Source organism: Macrobrachium rosenbergii, chromosome 56, assembly GCF_040412425.1.
Source record: "Macrobrachium rosenbergii isolate ZJJX-2024 chromosome 56, ASM4041242v1, whole genome shotgun sequence".
NCBI classification, from domain to species: domain Eukaryota; kingdom Metazoa; phylum Arthropoda; class Malacostraca; order Decapoda; family Palaemonidae; genus Macrobrachium; species Macrobrachium rosenbergii.
Genome location: NC_089796.1, coordinates 21,380,808 through 21,404,389, shown reverse-complemented (window position 1 = coordinate 21,404,389; position 23,582 = coordinate 21,380,808). Strand labels below are relative to the sequence as shown.

Genomic DNA, 23,582 nt, shown 5'->3' with positions numbered 1-23,582 from the left:
GACCACTGAGCTGATTAACAGCTTTTAGGCTGGCCCTGGAAGGGGATTAGACCTTTTTACGTGGCTAAGAACCACCATTAACTAGCAACGGACCTGCAGCTTATTGTGAATCCTGAACCACATTACATCGTGAAATGAATTTCTGTCACCAGAAATAACTTCCTCTACCCTTCACGCCGGAGATTCGAACGCGGGTCTCTGCAGAGTGCTAGCCAAGAACGGTACCGACTAAGTCCACCTAGCACAAAAAATATTAATATGGAAGGATCAAAGTAAATATTCGAAGATATCAGTCATGAGCAAATCTCTCATCGTTAACCAAAATGCTATCCAGTGTCATTACTATCATCTTGATTTTCCCAAATACTCATTTACTATACTTACTCGTAGTTTTTGTCTCGTTTTTCACAGAACAGACATTATATCTTGAGGTAGGCTGTTTTTGTTAACTGATTAATGGAACATCTTCCTTTTTTTCCGCGAACCTGGCCTAGAAAAAGTGTTTTGTGTTCTGTTCTGTTGGCCTATGGTTTTCAAAAAGAAAAATAATTGGAATAAAATTGTGCGCATCATGAATATTTAGAAAAAGCTTATTCACTGAACCCTGTCGGAAATATTTAACAAAATATTATTATTATTATTATTATTATTATTATTATTATTATTATTATTAGCGCGACAGGATACTAGCCCTTTACGGTAAAAGAAATACAGAAGTAATGAATAAATTCTATAGATGAAATTAAAAAGAAAAATAGATAAAATAATTGAACTTTGAGGATAAATGATCAGTACTTAGTAACAGCTTCATTGTGAAAGTTTATCTCTCATGTTGCGCGGTTTTTGTTCAGACATAGTAATTGCGTCAGGTTTACCCCCTTATGATGATTAACACATGCTCAAACCTTCTGTATGAGAAAGAATTATCAGTAATTGATAAGCTGTGGCCCCTTTTTAGGATAATTTGTACTAAAACAAATATCATAGATGGTAATGAGAAATGACTGGTTATGAATATTCATTCCCATTAGGAAATTGGTTCTTAATATACACGTATTAAAATTAAAATTGTCACTTCATCACGCCATTTTTTCATACATGACACTTCACAGAAACATTAATATTTTGCTTGAAACGAAGTCTTCAGTAACTGAATGGGGTGATCAATAATCAGAACGGAAGTTTTCCATCGGAAAACTGACTCCGGAGAAAGCGTTTCTAAGCACAGCCATTCGCCTGCCAAGTCATCGCCTACTGTCGTTACTCCCCACCTTCCAAGAATACACAAAAGATCGATGTCCCTCTGTCAATTATTCGTCTTTTATCGACTGCTGCAGCAGTCACTTCACTGGCAGACACCCACTCACTCACTCACTCACCGCTCACTCACCACTCACTCACTGTTTGCTTTTGAGCCTTATTGTGATCCATTGCCCCGCCCAGCAGACCTATGACTCACTGCGTAGACACCCAAAGAAGATGGTCTTTCCTCCGCGGGGAGATTTCTTTCTGCTTCACCTTCCGTTACTTGTCCATCACCTGGTCGATATCAGTTACGAATGTGTACGTCATGAGGTAATTTTTTGACGGGTAAACTGGAATGTATTGGCGAGGCTCCCGTTATTTAAAAATCATAAAATTAATATTCGGCCTTAGTTGTTGGGTTCCATGTGGAGCAAACATAAAGGAAAACATCCAATCGAGAAATTATATATATATATATATATATATATATATATATATATATATATAATATATATATATACATATATATACATGTATATATATATGTATATATGTATGTATATACATGTATATATATGTATATATATGGTATATATATATGTAATATATATGTATATATATATATATATATATATATATATATATATATATATATATATAAATATATATATATATATGTGTGTGTGTGTGTGTGTGTGTAATAGTGTGATATGTATATACGTACAGTATATATACATGTCTGTGTGTAATTATATACTGTAAATGTATTTATGTATATTAATACACACATATATATACATATATATATATTATATATAAATTGATATATATACACATACACGAACTTACGAGTGACATACATACATATGCATACAGTATTCACAACCAACTGCACGCACAAACCAAACCAAACAAGCAGAGCCCAAAACGAAGGGCAATTAACAAACTCCAAATGACGGAGACAACCTGTTATATTGCAGCAGTATCTCCACCCATCAAACTCTTTCCTTATAATCACACGCGCTTCCTCATTTGTGCAGCTCACGCAATACACCTCACTGTGTACACAACGCCGAGGGTGTTGGTGGTGATACGTATACGTAGGAGTATACATAGAAGTATACAAAGAAGGCTCTGGGGGTGATCAATACCAGAGGGTCGTTAGAATACGAAAGATATGCGGGTCTTCATGGCGCTAAACAGTGTCGTGGGGAGAGAGCGACGTGTAAAATTGGGGAAAGTTGACATGTTACGTTGCTCGGTAATTGCCTTCCTTAAATGAAGGCGTTGTTTTCCGATAAATTTAACTCTTCGTCTTAAATTTTGCTAAATTTAGTCATTACGTTTGCTAAAGCTAGTCATGACTAATAATATTTTTAAATTTAGTAACTGCCTTCGGGTAAGTTCAGTAGTTACAACACTTATACTGTAATTAGCAGTGAATTTGGTCTAGTATATTCAAGATTTTTTCGTCTCATTATTATTAAGCTATCGTTTTTATATATCTAACTTCAGAAGCAAAGAAGACAAAATATTTTTGTGTTTTTTACTCTTAGCATTTGACGTTTTGTGAACTAACTCTTATGATATATATATATGATTATTATATATAGATATATATATATATATATATATATATATATATATACATTTCTTTTTTATGAATGTTTGTTCCTACAGACGCGTGACTTTTTCATATTCACCAATATTGAGCCACACACATTGCATAACATTGAATTCATTATGCAACAGAAGTAATTTACATTCAAAGGGAATTACAGCTGGTAAGCGCTTCGGCACCTTTAGTATCAAAGTCACTGTTCATCGTTGTTTATAAACCAGTCCAAGGTTCGAATCCTGGCCGGCGCAGAAGCACTCCTCAGCTACAATCACTCTTGCGAGTAAGTTAGTCCTCAGATATAGTGAATTCGATATTAACGATATTTGTGGCTTTATATATATATATATATATATATATATATATATATATATATATATATAATTATAGTTTTCTTTACTAATTTACGTTAATTTACACGTGCACCTATTATATGTAATCCCCAGGGTAGGTATAAGCCTAGGTATTCAGATGAAAAGATAGCGATATTATGGGGTACTTGTATATATCTATCTATCTATATATATATATATATATATATATATATATATATATATATATATATATATATATATATATATATATATATATATATATATATACAGTATATATATTAATTCTGAGCTAACTATTGGATTTAAAATCACTGTAATCTACTGACAGAAGCTACAGTCATAATCATTTTTCCAATTCGCCGAACGAGGATTCCCTTCCATTCTGTTTTTCATCCACAAATCCTGTTAATAACTACATGTCTACGTGTATAATCTCACTCCATTTCATTTTATATCTTAGACTCAATCATCACTACTATAGTGTACTATCATGCAGTCGCTTCTTTATTGCATGGTCCTAGTCTTAGAAGAAATTTAGATCATTAGTGGAGCCTAGTGCGTCTTTCATCATTTCCACTATATTTGCTTTTGAAATGCATCGACGCAGTGAGTTTTATTTCAGCGAATTCTGCTCGTGTTAGCTTAGTCAGCTTGATTTTGAATGGCTTGGCATCGTACGATGTAAAATTTCTTTTTAAATCTAGATTCCCGGAAGCTGAGAAACACTACTCGGAATTATGAGAAATGGTGTCTATCTTTTCCCTCGGAGTTACGCCCTACTTTTTTCCTACTACTTCTGCTTTTTATTTTCATAATTCTTGGTTGTGCAAGGGTACAAGGCTACCATATCCATCGGTCTCTGCATTAAAAGTCGCAGGATTATTTCTCTGCATTTACAAACCAACACATCTGTTGCATCTGATTTTTTTTTTATATATGGAATGAATATCCCAGCCACAGCATTCAGATCAGGGATACCAACATTTTTCTTCGAGGACTAGTAAGTAAACTGATTTACGACCAGGTTTGTTAGCCTCTGGAGTAGACCAACTGTTTCCCTTTAGGTTAGGATCAAAGGACTTTTTTCAGTCAATCTTTACATAATGGAATAAAATTACAGTATATGTTTGACAGCCAAATTTTCCGGCTGAAATTGAATTAAGACTCCAGCTTGACAGTTTCTGAATTAAATTACTAACCTTTACTGGAAAATCAGTAGATTCAACGTCTGGGGCTCAAAATGAGAATGGAAATTGGTTTGATCTTACAATTCCAGTCAGTAATAGACTGAATAATGAATGTCAGTTGGAAAAGACAATTCTTTTCAACCAAGACGACAATTCCTCTTTCAGAATCGTGCGGGAAACCACGCAAAAGTAGTACCTTCCCTTTCAGTCTATTTTCGGCGTCAAGGAACACGAAAAAATGCCGCAGAGAAAGAATTTCTCCTCGAATCATGGTTACCAACCTTTTCGTTGAGAGGAGTCTTTCCGAGTCCACCCTGCCTCCTTGTTTTATCTTTCTCTCGTAATTTTTCGAGGTCCCCCTTCGTCATCATTACAGCCACCTACATTCTTCTCCCTCATCCCCCTAACCCCCGAGAAACCTTCCCAAACCCATCGTTATCGCTTACCTCTTGTTTATGAGGTTCCCGATCGATTTCCGAGATCATTACTTCCTGCTGTCTTGGCAATCTTGTGCCGGCGCAGCATGCGCTAACCTTTGTAGAGATAGACCTATCTTCATGTTTCTTTCGAGGTACGTCTCTCTCTCTCTCTCTCTCTCTCTCTCTCTCTCTCTCTCTCTCTCAAACACACATACATACACATACACTGACGATCCATGATCTCTGATTCTCATGCACATACACATATTCATGATTTCTCTGTCTTATAAGGCACAATACACTTATCATGCACATTCATGGCCATAGCCATGTCCTTTCTCTCTCTCTCTCTCTCTCTCTTACGTCGTAAAAACTTCTTTCTCCCTTCCCTGTGCTTCCAATATCTTTATCAGTTTTAATAACCAAAATTCCTACTTAAATTAAACTGTAAGTGTTCATGAAATGAGCTGCTGTTTTTAGATGTCTATTTTTGCAATCTCATTACCTCAATAAAACATCAGGAAACATTCTTAAAACTAATTCCTCCTTAAGGTGTATTGGGCCTATATTGCAATATTACAAAGAGACTGGTAATGATTCTGTATTACATTCAATCAAAAGTATTTATTCCCATTATGTACTGGTGAGTTTTTTTTCTCATGCAGCTTCTTCCAAACGCGAAGTGAGAGTTCCTTTTATTTCGTTTTTAATTAACAGACATAGGTTAGAGATGAATAAACTGACAACATTATGGAAAGAACGCATGCAGATTTCTAATATTTGACATGAAGTATTTCCTATGCTGCAATAACAACAACAACAAAGATAATAGAAGTAACGATAATGGTATCGGCAACAACAATGAAAATGGAGACCAAGAGCTTTCGAAAACCACAAATCTCCACCAAGGCTGAGCAATCTAAGCAAACCACCGCCCCCCCCCCTCTCATTTTACAGGTCCATTCTCACCAAAAGTTACAAGCCTATCTCTCCCAAATCTAATTACTTGTTAGTCACGAAGTCAACTTTGGTTAAATTTTCGTAAAATTCACCGCATAAGTTTTTGTGTGACACTTAAGATACCAAGACGCAAACCGAACCAAGAGTATTCGCTCATTTGCGGATGTAATAAAAGCTTTATGAACAACAAAATTTCGACAGTGATACTGACTATAATTTTTCAGAATATAACTCCTTGTTATATTTGTGATTTGTTCTCTCCTGTAAAATGTTGTAGGAAAAACTCATTCTGATGTAAAGTACTTGTGTCATTCAGTGCTACGGGGGAAGATTTAGTGTATACCAAGAGATGGTAAGGACGGGGAAGGGTTTCTTTTCGTAAGGAACGAAGCTATTTGAAGAGGCGCGAGAAGGCACTCGCAGCAGAAAGAAGGGTCTGTCAAAGGGAGGTTTCCCTCTGAAAGGACCAAGCCCGCGTAAACATGAAATGCTTGCTTGTATGAGGCAGATATTCCGTTTCCACCGCTCTCTCACTCATGATTTCGCTTCAGTTGCATGCAATTAGGTTCCTTAATTAGCAGCATTTTTGTACCGTAAACTCTTACTGATTTACTATGCCTCGCTATTTTGCTCTGACGAGGATTTGATTTGTCCGAGTGAACTTTCAAAATGGGTTTCTTGCAGGTGGGAAATATGTGCCCAGAGCTATCCTGGTCGATTTGGAGCCCGGCACAATGGACTCCGTCAGGTCCGGGCCTTTCGGGCAGCTCTTCAAGCCAGATAACTTCGTCTTCGGTAAGTTCCTGTTTTCTCTCGCTCCCTGAGCTCATCGGGCCTTATTGTCACCCGTTATCACTCACGCTCAGACTCCGAAGGTGTGCTGCAACTTTGTTAAGCATGGATATTAAACATAGATAGTTAAAATTTGTTTGTTAGCCAATGGTCTCATGTTGTTATGGAGTTCGTGAGTTATTTTGAAAATAAAATGATCGCTAGCCTTTCTGGTACGTTTCCTTATATATATATATATATATATATATATATATATATATATATATATATATATATATATATATATATATATATATATATGTAAATGTAACATGTGTTCTTAAATTTTTCAAAATATGAGTAACTTTTAAAACAACGGGTATTTTTAAATGTCATAGTAATACTTAACATTCCAGTACTGCCAGGGTATTTTCTTTCTCTGCTAACAAGCACTGGCAAGATATCAAAGCTCCTTGTTGCTTCATCATATTGGAAACCGTTTTGATTTGAATAAGTAACACTGGTAACATTTTAAATCAAGTGAAAATGGCAGGTCATACTGGTAGCGTTTTGACCGGCTTAATTTCATACATATAAAACAACTGACTTCACGCTTACATTGATTTTGGAAGTATTTCGACTTTCTGATTATCCATCGTATTAAATCACAAAACCAAGTGATTTGATTACTGAAACGAAATTTCCATCCTCAGACCTAACATCTTGTGTTCCTTCCACAGGTCAGAGCGGGGCAGGCAACAACTGGGCCAAGGGTCACTACACAGAGGGCGCCGAGTTGGTCGATTCTGTGATCGAAATGGTGCGAAAAGAGGCCGAAAACTGCGACTGCCTCCAGGGATTCCAGCTGACCCACTCTCTCGGAGGGGGTACCGGCTCCGGCATGGGCACGCTCCTCATTTCCAAGATCCGAGAGGAATACCCAGACAGAATCATGAACACTTTCTCCGTCATGCCCAGCCCAAAGGTAGGGTTCGAGTTAAGCCTGCCTTACGTCAGCAGGGATTGTTCATCCCAAAGTTTGAAGCTGATTGGATCTGACTTTGCTTGCAGAAATGCAATGATTGATTTTAAAATGCTTTGTGCCCATTGTGTAAAATATGTTCATGTGAAGTATGTCAGGTTTGGGTACACTTATGGTTTAATTTTCTCCCGGTGGGGTTTGGTATATGAAATCACGTGCAAGCGTTATTATAAGCATATGCACGCAAACGCAAGCGCATATACATACATACATACATATATATATTTATATATATAACATACACTATATATGTATATATATGTGTGTGTGTGAAGTTAGGGAATTTCTTCGTTATTTAAAAACTCATATAAGTTCCGAATATTTCTGAACTTCGTCAGCGAAGGCTGTGACGAAGTAACTGAGGTAGTTTGGAAACGTTTGGACCTTTGTGCGGCTTGAGTATATTATATATTATATATTATATATATATATATATATATATATATATATATATATATATATATGTGTGTGTGTGTGTGTGTGTGTGTGTGTGTGTGTGTGTGTGTGTGTTTGTATTATATATTTGTTCATAGTGCCTAGGTAAACTCCTTCATGACTCAAAGTCGTTATTCAGCGACGTCTGAATTTTTATTCTTTTAACGGTATAATTGCATTTTATCAAACTGACTACAAATTTCTTTCTCTGTAATTTTGCTGCTTAAACGCTGCTTTAGGAAAAAGCTAAAGCTAAAGTGAAGATAATTAAAATGATCACTAAATTCTCCGTTTGAGTTGAAACTATTCATATAACGTTGTTCATTCGTTCATTAAGCTGTAAAGGCATATCATAAATTATGCTTTGAGGAATTATTTTTTACTTTTTTGTGTAAACATAAAAAATCAACTCTGCAGTAAAAACTTTAAAGGCGTACTGTCCCAATCTGCTAATGACATTCTCTATGAGAAGCCGTTTGTTTACATTCTTCTTCTTCTTCAGGTTTCCGACACAGTCGTCGAGCCCTACAACGCGACCCTCTCCGTCCACCAACTTGTCGAAAACACAGACGAAACTTATTGCATCGACAATGAGGCCCTCTACGACATCTGTTTCAGGACACTCAAGCTGACAACGCCCACATACGGTGACCTGAACCACCTCGTTTCCCTCACGATGTCCGGTGTCACGACCTGTCTCCGATTCCCAGGTCAGTTGAACGCCGACCTTAGGAAACTTGCTGTCAACATGGTGCCTTTCCCACGTCTTCACTTCTTCATGCCAGGATTCGCTCCTCTGACAGCAAGAGGGTAAGCACTGCATTAGCAGCACTAAGGGTGATGATAGTGCTGATAGTTAGGTTTGATTAGATATGATGAGTTTTATTTGGTTTTGGAGTAGAATTAAGACAGTCTGGAAGTGCTCAATTCAGGATTTTGCAAGCAGGCTAAATAAAATGAAGCTGAAATCTACGGGAACTTGGAAGATAACAAACAAATTCACCAAGAAGGAAACAGAAATCTCGTTATTACAGCCCTGTTGATGCTGATAATAGTTATTCATCTTGAATCGTTTTCATGCCAAGGTCGTTGGAATTAGAAACGCAGTTCCATCATCCAGGCCAAGCATAGACAAAAAAAAGCATAACGAGAGGGCGGGGGAAGAGGTAAACCATGGCAAACTTTCCTCCAGTCCAAGGTTACAGCTCTACAAACAGAAATGTACCAGTTCCAGTAAACTTTCATTTCTATGGTGTTAACTTTTTTTATGCTTCAGTCATTGTAACAAAGACTTTTTGATATGTTCTGTAACAAAACTTAATTTCAAAAAAGCATCTTTTTTAACTCATTCCTTGCTTTCCAGGTCACAGCAGTACAGGCCACTCACCGTCCCAGAGCTAACTTCTCAGATGTTCGACGCCAAGAACATGATGGCCGCTTGCGACCCCCGCCACGGCAGGTACTTGACGGTGGCGACCGTGTTCCGAGGGCGCATGTCCATGAAGGAGGTGGATGAACAGATGCTGAGCGTCCAGAACAAGAACTCCTCCTACTTCGTCGAGTGGATTCCAAACAACGTCAAGACCGCCGTCTGCGATATTCCACCCAGAGGAATGAAGATGGCAGCAACCTTCATCGGAAACTCGACTGCTATTCAGGATCTGTTTAAGGTGAGTGTAATTGGTGGCAGTGAAGGAACAGACTGGCTGTTTTCCAACTGGTACTTGTAAAGGTAGAGAGTGACTTTTGTCTACTCAGTGCTCATGAAGGTATGGAGTGACTCTTGCTCAACTCACGTTTATAAAAGTATACTGTATACTTTACTGACTGATTCCTGTTCAATTTGTTTGTGAAGGTACCCTATAGAACGACTCTTCTCTAACTAGTGCTTATGAAGGTACGAAGTGATTTGTTGAATTAATGCTCATAACTCTGACTGGCGCTTGTCCACTTAGGATTTATGAATGTAAAGAATGAACCTTGTCCCAGATTCTTATGAAAACAAAGTGATTGATTGGTCCTCATGAAGGCACAGACTCATCTCTACCTCACTGGTGCGTGTAGAGCTACAGAATGACCTTGTCTAATTTAGGATAAAGAATGAGCCTTGTTTAAGATGTGCTTATTCAGGTAGAGAAGGAAGCCCTTTTAGCATTCAAAAAGGACGTAGGCTCACTTCTCTTTGATGCTTGCAGAAACACCGAAGCTATTCGTCTAGTCAGAACTGCTGAACCTTGTCTAGTTATTACTTATTACGGTAACGAATGACTTTCTTTTCAATGGTACTTTGAAGATATATAATGTCCTTTCTTGCAGTTGTTTACAGAAAGGCTCAGTTGTGCCTTTAAAAACACAGGAGCCATCATCTAATTCCAAAACTGTATCAAAGCAACTTCATAGAAGCTGCTGAAGCAACCCTATGAATAAAAACCCAGAAATGAAAAGGGACAGAACAGATCATGTAAAGCTACAGGAGATTCCCCTGACAGACTGACATACTGACATCTGGAACAATCTTGTGCCCCTGTGAAATGCTTGCTTTAAAGTTGCCATCATCTATTTTTGTATAGATAATTATTTTGTTGATGGTTCTTGATACTGTAAGTTCACTCGTCATCATATGACATAAGTACCAGTGTTACATATGGCATTCTGACATCAGTGACCCTACTAAATATGACGTCAGAATACACTTAATCAGTGCATGAAGCTACTTCTTTCCGCTGCGTGCACTGTTCATAACATCATTTCCCATTTTCTTCTTTATGTAATGCAGGCCACATGATGGTGTTAGGCTGCCTGGACTGGCGTCCCCAGAAATCGTGAAAGAATTAATATAAAATTTTCCAGAGATACTCATTGTCTAGAAATTCCGCTCAGCTTGTAACGGCATAGTGTTTACTTTTCTTTCCCGTTTTGCAGCGAATCTCAGAGCAATTCACCGCTATGTTCAGGCGAAAGGCTTTCCTCCACTGGTACACGGGTGAGGGAATGGACGAAATGGAGTTCACCGAGGCAGAGTCCAACATGAATGACTTGGTATCAGAGTACCAGCAGTACCAGGAGGCCACAGCAGACGAAGAATACGAAGACGAAGAGGAATACGCTGAGGGAGAGTACGTCGACAACTACTAAAAGGAAGAAGAAGAGTAGCTGAGTCTTGAGTATCTCCCCAAAACATGATCAAGGAAAAAGGATGAATACTTTTACTCTTCCGTTGAAGTTTTTCCTTTTTAAATAAAGAATATGTTACTGTGTAACTTATTCTGAAGTTAAGGGTCATGTTTCTTGCACTTCTTAAAACTTTAGACGTAAAATAAACAAAAAGAAATACTAATTGGCAAGCCTACTTCCAAGCTATTACACGCCGTTATGAAATTATTTAAGGTTCTTAGTACTACGAATGCCTTTTATTATAAGAAGTCTTTTTACTTATTTTCATTATTCTACCATATCTTTAGTACTATTCCCCTGAAATCGTCATTTCTGTAAGTCTAACTGTTCCTTGTTAAGTGAGAAGACAATAACAGGGAAGGGATGTTATTCTGATATCTCAGTGATGCCCCAGTCATGAACAGCTCCTTTAAAGATGGCGTCTCTTATCCAAGTTTAGTTCTGTCTGTATTGTATTCCAGCACTAAACAGATTCTCTTAAGGTAGTGCTGGAATGATAATAGGGATGGGATGTTATCCCATCTATATCCCATCTTTAAACAGCTTTTTTCAAGATAACTTCTTTTGCGGCTAGATATCGGTTTTGGGGCATTTTATGAATCAAAAGGCTCTTTCATAATATTTCCACAGTGCCTAGAGGTTAACATTAACTAACATTATATTTCCCATGCAGCAGACATCTAACGATGAAACTTGTGCCTTATTGTCTGTTTCACTTCATCTGGTCGAATCAGTTTAAACATTAAAAGCATTGTAGTATATATATGTATATATATATATATATATATATATATATATATATATATATATATATATATATATGTATACATTTTACATAGAAGCTTATGCCATCTACCAGATTTACAGCTCATTAGAGATAATCTAATATGGAACTTTGTGATCTTAAGACAATAACATATCAAAAGGAATATTTATTTAAAAGTAGATAGACTAAAGATTATATGAAAATTTAAAAGCTATAATAAACCGACTTTAGGCATTAAGGCTTCGTTTGTTATGAAAAACAATACCAGAAAAGGTTCTACGCTTTTTCCGTGAAAAAGCTTGTTCGAGAGTATCCGGCCATCCTTATTACGCCTGTTCCCCTCACCACGCAAGTGTCTTGAAGCATAGGTTTTAAGCAACAATAAAGCTAAGAGCTATTTTGAACGTTGGACCTCTTTCCAAAGGATAGTCCTAGACTCACTGCCAATTGGCTTATTCTCTCTTCCACAACCCGCCTCTAGTAGTTATTCACTCATTTCGTCTCTCCTGATGCTATGTTTTCTTCCATATATAAATATTTCGTAACGTTTTTTAATTGTTCCTTTGCTGCAAATGTCTTCGACACTTGATTCATTAAGGAGCTTTTCATTCTACGGTCAAAGCAGCCTCCTGTTTTGTAGAGTAAAAATTGACGTCCAATAAAAGAGAACTGAGTTATCAGCAGCTTTATTTATACCTTATAGTGTGGTATTCATATATAATTCTGTTTATTTTGTGGTTTTTACAGTTAATGGACGTTGCTCCTTATGGTAGAGTCTGGTATTAACACAAGATTGTCTATTTTAAATGATGATTATAATGTTTTAATCAAGCCTGTTTTTTATTGTGGAGGACTAAAATTTAATCTTATGATATAATTTTATATTTCCATGTTCATTTATCTAAACAAATAAAAAACATTGTTCTCTCCATTGTATTTTTAGATTACTTTCATGCATAGAAATTCTTAATACTTACAAGAAATGGATGCAAAAGCTTAAAATTTTCTAAATGTCTAGACAATTCAGCAGGGTTGATTTTAGGAGAGAAAGACAAAGACTCGACAGCACTGTCCAATGACTGTAGTAGGAGTAACAAGATGGCGTTTTGGCAGGCCGGGAACCAGCCTCCTTTCGCTCTCATCTTGACTTTTCTCCCCACTAACGCTTGAGATTATGTCATGTTCATACGGTCAAATCAATTTTTGAAGCTCTAGGTATCTGTGATTAGAGATAAATCTGGATCTCTGGCCTGGGGTTATGATACAAGAAATGGAAATGGTATTTAGTGATTTTTTTCATATCTATGGAGTAAGTTTGGCTCAGTTTCAGAAATGCAGAATCTGACTTTCGGTTACTATTGTAAGCGAGCGTGAAGGTGTTTACAGCTTTGGTCTCGGACAAGTTTTTGTGTTCGTTGGGGCATTTTATTAGCCCAGAGAAAATGGTGAGTTAAAATTGCTTCTTCATTTTGTATTAGCTTGACTGCTAATGAACCATGAGGGGGGAAAACTTTTATTCTTATGAGAGTGTCATTATCTGCAATAACTTGTTGAAAGGGTCACTGCCGTCAAACTAGATTTTCCGGGAAACGAGCCTTGAATTGTCAGCCTGACGGTTTGTTCCAGTGAGCAAGAACTTGAGTTGCCAAGAGGCAAGCTTAATATTGCAAGATAAACATGTCAAAGAAAATTAAAATAAAAAAGTAGAAGACTTAGCAAAGCAGCTAAGATAATATTACAGTTTACGATATCCAAGTTTTCGAGTCTCGTGTGCTTAGCTTTTTTATAGCAAGTTGTAGAACATCAGACCATGGAAACATGTTTCCCTAAACCGAAGATAGGTTGGGTAGTTTAATACAGTTTCATGGACTGTTTACCGTTCAGTTGATCATTACACTATTGCACTTTAGATCAAGGTATAACTGTATAGCCTAGGGGCCCTAGGCCTATGCACGAGCAGCATCACCAGCGTCGATTTGGTTTTCAGAGTTTGTCAGGTAAACCAGCCAGAATTCAATGGAGATCAGCTTAACCTGTACAGTTTTCAATAAATGAACAATGTATAACTACTTTGTTCGTACCTTACACCATTTTCGGAAAGATCTTGGTGTGCTGGTTTTCTTGAGCCATTAAAAAGCCCAAGGAATTGCTGTTTTAGTCAACATTGATCATGGCTTAAACATTAACGTTAAAGAATACTAGGCCTAATGTTACGCAAAGTATTTTCATATTAGGCCTAGACTATCTAGGTGATATTTTATCGGTTTCATATGGACATAAATTCAAGGTCGTCGTTACATTATAAACAACACCTTTATCACTACCCATCAGTGTGCTAACGTAAGAACTGTTGGCTAGTACTAATTTCCCTTGCCAGCATTAAGTGGTCTCACTAAGTAGCCAGTATTGATGGCTACATTGAATCTCTATTTTCTTTGCTCGTGCAACATCATCGTAACGAACCAGTATCCTCTCTCTCTCTCTCTCTCTCTCTCTCTCTCTCTCTCTCTCTCTCTCTCTCAACGGCTTGTGAAGCAAGGGGTCTCGACTAAATTTCGCCACCCATATCTTTCCAGTGCTTTGTCTTCCACAATCTCCACTTACTTACAGCTCCTGTCTCACTTCTTATCTAAGTAAGTCAGGGTCTTCCAACTCTTCTGATGCCCACAGAAGCCGAAGGGACACTATCATGTACCACCCTAACAAGGGCTTGCGCTAATTACCTGTCCAAGCCGTCTACATCTCCCTTTCATCATTATCACGATCATGTATGGTGAATTTTGAAAACTAATTAAAAATATCCACAAATACAGGCAAGGTTAATGTTGACAAGGCCCTCCAGTTAGACACCTATGATTGATACTGGGAAAATATCCTTGCCCTGCTTGCCTAAGCATTGAATTTTGTACTTTGTGGTTAGTATTTATTGTTTCACTATATTTTGCCCTTAGACAGTCTCTCTCTCTCTTCTCTCTCTTTCTCTCTCTCTCTCTTTCTCTCTCTCTCTATATATATATATATATATATATATATATATATATATATATATATATAGAGAGAGAGAAAGAAGAGAGAGAGAGAGAGAGAGAAGAGAGAAAGAGAGAGGAGAGAGACAGTCTCTCTTCTTCTCTCTCTCTCTCTCTCTCTCTCTATATATATATATATATATATATATATATATATTATATATTTATATATATATATATATATATATATATATATTTATATATATATATATATATATATATATATATAGAGAGAGGAGAGAGAGAAAGAGAGAGAAGAGAGAGAGAGAGAAGAGAGAGAGAGAGAGAGATCGTCTACTATGATATTCAGAGCCTTTGTCCCGGTGTTTTTCCGGAATAACTTCTTTCTGTGCATTTGACAAAGATATTACTTAGCCATAGTATACTTTACATCCCTACCTAATTTTCGGCAGCATTCTTTATTACTTATATTAGAAAAAAGTATATTCATAGGAGTAAAATTAAGCAGCCGAAGCCAGTGGCGGGACACTCTAATGTATAGGTTCAAAGTTATACGTGACGCAAACATATGACGTACCGGCTCCTCCCACAAGGTGATGACGACAAACGGCCGTCTCTGAAATTCTGAATGAATATTCGTACTTTGTCAAGGCTTCAAGAATGGCGGCTATGATAAGGCATTGTCCCCCTGGTTGCAGGACAGCTTTTGTGATTCCACTTGCACAATTGTTTAGAAGTGAGGAGGCCCGTGGCAAACCCTACGTAAGCTTGAACAAGCAAAGGTATAATAGGGCCCTTTTTTGAGTAAGGAGTACACCCGGACATCCAAGGCTACCAAGTTTTCGTCATTTGCTGACTTCCATAAGGTGCAGAAAGATAATTATATATGCTCTATAAAGCAATAGTTGTTTCATTATAAAAATGTAGTACACATATTGATACTTATCAGTAAGTCGAAGTATATCGATTTAATGATCTACTCTAAAAACCAACTCCTCAAACACCGACAAAACTTACAGAAAATACACCTTGGTGTTCGAGCCACTTTATAAATAAATGGCAATCTCCATTTTAATTTCCCCATCACCTTATACTTGACAGGTTACTATTTTAAACTGGCCACTCTTCACAGTGGACTGGATTGATTTGGATCATGGAATTTAGGGCATAGCTTAAGGGTGCAACCTATTAATGTCATTCAGGTCTGAGAAATAGTTGAAGGTGTTGGAAAGCAAGCAAGGAAAAAGCAATGTATAAAAAAAATTACGGAATATTAGCAAGAAAAAAAGATAGAGGGTTGTTGGTCATTTTGTGTTAAGATCGCTTACCAATCTAATCCTATGCAATTGTCTATTTATTACAATGATCGTCACTGTTATATTAGGAAAAATATCAAAGGAGTTACGACGAATACCAAAGCTTTCTTCATTTTGTTAACTGATTTTTAATTATATAATTTTTCAATGGAGAAATAGTGATAGAAAGTAATTTCTCGGATTACTTGTGGAAACCCTTTTCTTCAAGGATTTTAGCATTCGACTTCATGGCATAAATCCTATATACTACTACTACTACTACTACTACTACTACTACTACTACTACTACTACTACTACTACCACTACTACAAAGTGTAAACAAGGAGTATTGGTTGTATTTCATTGTTGCCAGAGGCTGAGACTTTTTCGCGAATAGCCGATTATCCATCGAGGGGGAGGCAAGTTAATGACGTCATAAGTTACGTCATCATATCTTCGAAAGACATTCCTCTGAGTTTGCTGGCGATGCCTACAAGAAGCCGGCGTTACTCTTATAATTACCAGAATTATGCAACTCTCGTAATACAGAATACAGTAAAAAATTAGGTAGGGAAGTAAGATACCCTGTGACAAAGTGTCATCTTTGTCAGGTACGTTTATAAAATTTTATTCCGGAAAAACACCGGGGCATCGGCTGTGAATCTTATAGTAAGGGCAAAATATAGTGAAATAACAATAAATACTAACCATAAAGTACAAAATTCAATGCTTAGGCAAACAGGGCAAGGGTCTTTCCAGAAAACGGCCCAAACTCGTTGTTCTTCCAACTATCAATAATAGGTGTCTAACTGGTGGACCGTATCAACATTAACCTTGCCTGTATTTGTGGATACTTTTAATTAGTTTTCAGAATTCAGCATACATAAACGTGGTAATGTTGAAAGGGAGATGAGGGGAAGCAACTATAAATGAACCTTGTTCCTGGTAATATCCCTCACAAGCAAGTCTTTTACTGTGCACAGGTGTCATTTTTTCACAGGGTCCACAATGAGTGAGGTTTCCTGACATTAAAGTAGGTGGGCAGAGCTAATAAAAAAACTGGGTTGGGAAGGAGAGACAAGGCAAGCAAATTCAGTTACTTTAGCTCTTAAATTCTTTTCTTCTCGTCAATTCGTATCCTCCTACTAAGTATATATATATATATATATATATATATATATATATATATATATATATATATATATATATATATATATATATATATATATACTGTATATATGTTATATATATGTTTATATATATGAGTGTTTTCACTGTATATATTTTCACTTTGAAGGACCTCTCTCTCTCTCTCTCTCTCTCTCTCTCTCTCTCTCTCTCTCTCTCTGTATATATAAATTTATATATATATATAAATTATATATATATATATATATATATATATATATATATATATATATATATATATATATATATATATATATTTAGTGAGAGAGAGAGAAAGAGAGCCCTTCTAAATTTATATATATATGAAAAATATATATAGTGAAAAACACACACACACGCGCACTCATATCATATATATATATATATATATATATATATATATATATATATATATATATATATATATATATATATATATATATATATATATATATATATGTGTGTGTGTGTGTGTGTATCTATGGTAGGATACGAACTGACGAGGAGGAAAAGAATTTGAGAAACTAAAGTAACTGAAGTTTTCCTTGTCTCCCCTTCCCAGCCAAGTTGTTTTTATTAGCTCCGCCCACCTACTTTAATATTAGGAAGCCTCACTCATAGTAGACACGTGAAAAAATGACACCTGTGTGCATAAAAGACTTTTGTGAGGGAAATTACCAGGAACAAGGTTCATTTTTAGTTGCTTCCCCTTTTTTCTCGCAACTGTCACTTTTGCTTGACCGAGCAGTGTCACTCTTCTGTGTTTAAATAGATTTCATTGCCCTTGATCATTGTAAGTTTCTGTTTAAGCATTGTCCTTGACGATAGTGTTTCTTTGCAAATATATTCATTTGTCTTGGCAGTTTTATATCAGGGGTACCATGTTGCAGGTGCATTATTGCAAAAAATTATTACGCCGTTGTTGGTTAGCTGATTTAAGTAACAGAGTTTTATCTTACTGTTTTTATGAGCATTATTGGTGCCGGTAAGGGTTTCACTCATCGAAAATGAACAACAGACTGAATGAAAGAGCAACCTTGCTTGCGTTTATTTCAAATTTGACCTCAGAGCTCAGTGATTCTCATCGATATCGTTGTCTTGCCACGTTACCAAGTAGTGACTTGATTAAAGGCGCAGTTGTTATTGGTTATCTGACTTATTACCATTTGTAAAGAACTGGTCGACTTTTCTTGTATGGGACTCGTGTCACAAATACAATTTCAGCCATATAAATGCTGTCACTTCCTGTGAGGTGAGCGGAAAGCTATCGAAAAGATTAACATTTTTTCTTAATGCAAAGTCTCATATGCCCAGAGGAAGCTAGACTTGCTCTGTAAAGATTAGGAGTTTCTTTTCTAATAACCGAATCATATAAGGAACTTTTTTATAATTTCCCATTTAAGCCAGATTAGCGCTGTGAATTATTTTTTGTGATTTGGTGACGGTGTTAAAAACTAAGGTAACAGACTGCTTTCCATAATCCGTAATGATTTCTGAATTTTGTTTTCATGACATACAACACTCCTTCAGGATGTTAAAAGCCTGTCGCTGCTTTCATGGTTAACCCTCGCCATTTCCGTTTCTTTTTTATTTTTTCCTTATGTCCTAAATTAGAAAAAGGCTTTAGGTTGCTCGTCCTATTGCCATTTGCTTTTGGAAAATAAGGTTCAATGATTGTTAGCTTTACCAAAGGGGCTGTCTTCAAGTTTGTGCTATTTTGGCCATATCTTATAAGGCAAAAGGGAAATGGATGGGCAGTCCCATGCCCTTGTACAGTATATCCCAGACCTGACAAAAATGACAAGAAAAAGAAAGGGGCATGGAAAGTGTGGAGCCCTGACCCCAAAGGAAGCAACAGCCCTGATTATTTTAAGGGTGGAAGATTAGTAGTCGGAGGAAATGGATAAGTTACAAAAGCCCTTTAAAGAACGAATGAGCTAAACCGTGGGAATTAACAGTAATTTTGGCGTTCGGTTTGGTGACTGTTTCTTCTCCTTCTACTGCCAGAAATTCTCTTCCTTATTTCATGTTCCCAGGTTGCGTATTATCTGTAACCTTTCATGAGTTAGGCCTATCATTTCTTCCGGGTTAAGTCCCTCCTTTCTGGGCGAGATAAGGGCACGAGGTTGCCCCTCCCGTCGGCCTTTATACGTACAGGTATACTAGTTACTCCTTGTACACGATGTGTTGTGATTCTAGGTTTGTTCGATTTCAGTAGTATTTGTATATCAAAGCATCTATATTTTAATATATTTATTTAATATATTTATTTACATATTGCAATTATCAGTGACATTATTCATTCATTTTCTCAACCTTATTGCACAGAACAGAAGTCTTAATGTTGATTTTCGGTGTCTGTCAGGAAGCCTTACCTTTATAGTAACCATAAATCTGCCCTTAAGTCTGTGTCCTGTGAATAGACGTTGTTAGTTTTGGGTCTCGTTTGAAAGCTTAAGTCTTTTAAGTGTATTAATCCAAAATCTGTCAAAATTCTGTGACCCTGTACGAGATATTTTAGAGGATTAAAAGAAAATTAGTTTGTGTTCGTATACATATGATTAAATTTATTTTCTGAAGTCCTTTATAGGCTATGTGTATTCATGTGGTTTTTTTTCGTAAACTTTGAAGTTTCATCTTCATTTACTGATACAGGGCCCATTCATTCACATTTTTTTAGGTTGGCTCTGGTTATTCCTTAATATCTGCTCATTGACAGACTTTAGATATTAGCTAATTACGCTTTGTTAATACTTTGTGATTGTTGCCCTTCGCGTATTTCTAGGTTGAACCTTGTTCATCCTTGGCAACATTTCTTCCTCGTATAGCTTATGATTTTAGGTCCCATTGCTATCCCAGGGGCATACTCATCCTCAAATGTTAGTAGAGAGGACCTTACTGACTCCTTGAGAATCTGCATTGGTCCTCTCACAGTCCTTTCATACAATAGCTCAAACATGGAAATCTGGTATTCAACTGCAGTACCTCTCGATACACAAAAATGGACCGCTGATAGACACTGGTCCCAATCGTTCAGTCTCTCCTGGCACATGTTCAGCACAGATTTTAGCACATCATTGATCCTTTCCCACAATCCATACCATCCTTGATTATGCAGTCATAAACAGCTACTTGATGCTCACCAGATGGGTCATCTCCCTCATCATTTTGGAAGTTACTTGCATACCTCAGTTGCTGGGTGTCTCCTTGGGGAATCCTGCCCTGCTGAAAAATTTGAATAGTGCCTGTGCTACCTGCTCACTTTCTATTTTAGGAAGTGCCACTGCCTCTGGGTACCTTGTAGCGAAGTCTCCCACTATCAGGATGTACCTGTTGCCCTTCTCTGGCATTGGCAATATAGTCCATTTAAGTCTCCATCTACTCTTGAATTGCTCTTCCATCAGCAGCAACTTTCCCAATGGTACCTTGCTGGCGCAACCCCTTGGCACAATCTTCTAGCAAACATCACAAGGCCTGCAGAACCTGGTGACAACCACAACTACTCCAGGCCAATGAAAACTTTTGGTTATATGGGTAACATTCTTCTAAGCTCCAAGATGACCACCAACAATGGACTCAATGGCCAGCTTCATCACTTTGGCACAATATATCTCAATTACTAAGATTTGCTGCACTTCTCCAGCCACCCTGCCTGGAAAACACAATGTAATGTCATTAATAACCTTAAACTTAAAAGTTCCTTCACCCTTTGTTTCGTGTTCTGTGTCAGTTTTGGCTCTTTCCCACCGCTTGGCTAGGCTAGGATCCTGCTCAGCCTTCTTTCATCTGCTATGCTCCTGTGTCTAGGATGCCAGAATCTGCTGCCAGTTGCCTGATGTTACGTTTCTCCTCTGGACTTATGTTCTGGTCACAACTTCTACTGTCTCGGTACTACTCTTCTCCAAATCCATCCTTGTATTACTTTCCTTGAGCTTGTCCCTTTGGTCGTCTCTCCCTACAGCTTTCTTGACCATTTCAGCTTCATCTTTGATCATTTCTAAGAATAAGGTCATAAATAGGGTTGTCTGGGCACATGGCATGCAACTTACCCTCAGTACAGTGTTTACATAAATCTTTGCAGCTAGATATCTAAGAATACTCCACAGTGAGTGCACAAACCCATTTTTCATCAGTCATTTGGTTCTCAGTTACCAAACTTCTGTGTACTGTACAACTGTAGTTGTACAACTTGCATCTCTTGGTACACTTAGCTTCTTCTTGCATGCATACCTTTCATTAACTGCACACTCCTAACACAACAGGTTGTTCAGCTCCATCCACCAGTTTCAGCCTGTCATGTTTGATGTAGTCTTCCAGCTGGCCTAAGTCGACAACGTCACAAGTCATGATGGCGGTCACCTCCCTTGGTTCTTCTGCTACCATAGTACTGGCTGCATTTGTTTGGACTTTTGCTGATCCTTACCCTTTACAAGCACACAGTTCTTGGCTAAATGTCCTGGTTTGTGGCACATAAAGCATCTACCTTCATTTTTGTCAGTCTGCTCCTTTTGTCTGTCTTGTAGTCTTTGGGTCTCTGGATACCGATATTAGACGTCTTCATTGACTTCTGACATTCCACTCAGTTCTGCAAGCTTCATTATCTTGTAAGAGCCCTGCCGCTGTCTCTTCCAAACACATGTGTGTTCGTGTGTTCGTCAATCGTCATCATCGGAGTCGACAGGACAAAACAGGAGCGTCTCGTTTTCTTTCTCTACAGGAACATGATTTCAACCATACAATATTTCCGTCTGTTCTCCCTAAGCATTGTTGTCTTAATGTATGTACAATCACCACTACTTGCATTGCCACGCAAGCATTCTAATCATGTACTCATAATGTTCCAACGAATCTTCTGTATCAAACTGTATGTGTGTTTCTGTTTGTGAAGACACCAAATGTCTTTCCATTTCACATTTATTATGCTACTGCATTGTATCCATTAATCTGTCTTGAATCTCAAGCAGTTGGCCATATGTAGAATTTCCTGGCCTTTCCACTGATGTATGTTTCATCACTGTATGTTAATCATGTCTCTTGATATCGCCATCTGTTTTTCTGCCGACAAACACAGATGTCTGAACCTTTATCTCCGTTTTACCTGTCGTGTGTAGATGCTACATTACCGCTATATACGCGTCAATAACATCAAGATTCTGTACATTTATCTTGTGTAAGGAACTACCAATAAACCAGTTAACACCCAGCCAGTATCACTCATATCCCAGTCCTTACAGTCTCACCTATGTTTTTTGGTACTTCTCTCCAGAGGAGTGGTGCCATCTCAGTCGAACACATGCTAACAGACTGTTCCCTGATGAATAAATCTGCTAAGTCATAAAGCTTTGCTGTATTCAGCCCTTTCAGTCCATCAAGAAGCTGCAAACTGATATGCAGCCTCACTTTGTTCTGGCCTAGACTCAGAATTTTTTTAAACCCACCCTCTGTCATCTCATGTCTTGTTAACAAAGCTTTGTGTAGACTCATACTGCAGGGCCTCATCAGAAGGCATATTGGGAAAAACGTGCATACCCTTACTTGTTAGTAATGGACATAGACAAATAACCCACTAACCCTAGACACCCTTGGCTCTTCACAAATCTCCCATGTCTTTCAATAAAACTGCCTATGTAATCTTGTTTTTATCAGACCCAGGCAATTTGGGTTTTTGCAGTGAATATAGGGGTGCTAGTGCTACTTACCTGTCTCTCTGCAGTATTAACATCAGCCTTGAGTCATATTACTTCAAGTTCACATTCCTATTGCCTTTCTGCTTTGTCTTCACTTTATGACTCCCTCTCTTGCTTCTTCTCTTACTTCATCACTCTCCACAGGCAAAATTTTGTTGCTCCTTCATGAAATCTGTCACTTCTGTTCCCTCCATTCCCATTTTGTGGGCCAATTTGATGATTCACCATTTCCACTATTACACTACTTACCTTATAAGGCAACAACAAAATTACACCAGATGGCTTCCACCAATTAGCCCAGGCAGGGTCACCATATTATGTCAAGAAATGTGATTATATATATATATATATATATATATATATATATATATATATATGTATATATATATCTCTCTTATGTAGAAAAGTGAATGTTTGTATGTGTATGTTTGTGTGCCATGGAAATCCAAACCACTTGGCCGATCAAGACAAAATTTGACACACGGCCATCATT

General features: G+C 37.3%; 1 protein-coding gene across 2 annotated transcripts in view; it reads left to right on the top strand.

Moving 5' to 3' along the window:
- Positions 1-12,629, top strand: part of LOC136836467 (tubulin beta-4B chain-like) — a 36,225-nt gene extending 23,596 nt beyond the window's left edge. For both annotated transcript variants that reach the window (XM_067100733.1, XM_067100732.1), the window contains 5 exons: positions 6,449-6,559; positions 7,276-7,520; positions 8,515-8,822; positions 9,376-9,682; positions 10,935-12,629. In XM_067100733.1, the coding sequence (XP_066956834.1) occupies positions 6,449-6,559; positions 7,276-7,520; positions 8,515-8,822; positions 9,376-9,682; positions 10,935-11,147 (1,184 nt within the window). In that variant the 3' untranslated portion in view covers positions 11,148-12,629. The remainder of the gene's footprint in view (positions 1-6,448; positions 6,560-7,275; positions 7,521-8,514; positions 8,823-9,375; positions 9,683-10,934) is intronic.
- The last annotated feature ends 10,953 nt before the right edge of the window (positions 12,630-23,582 follow it).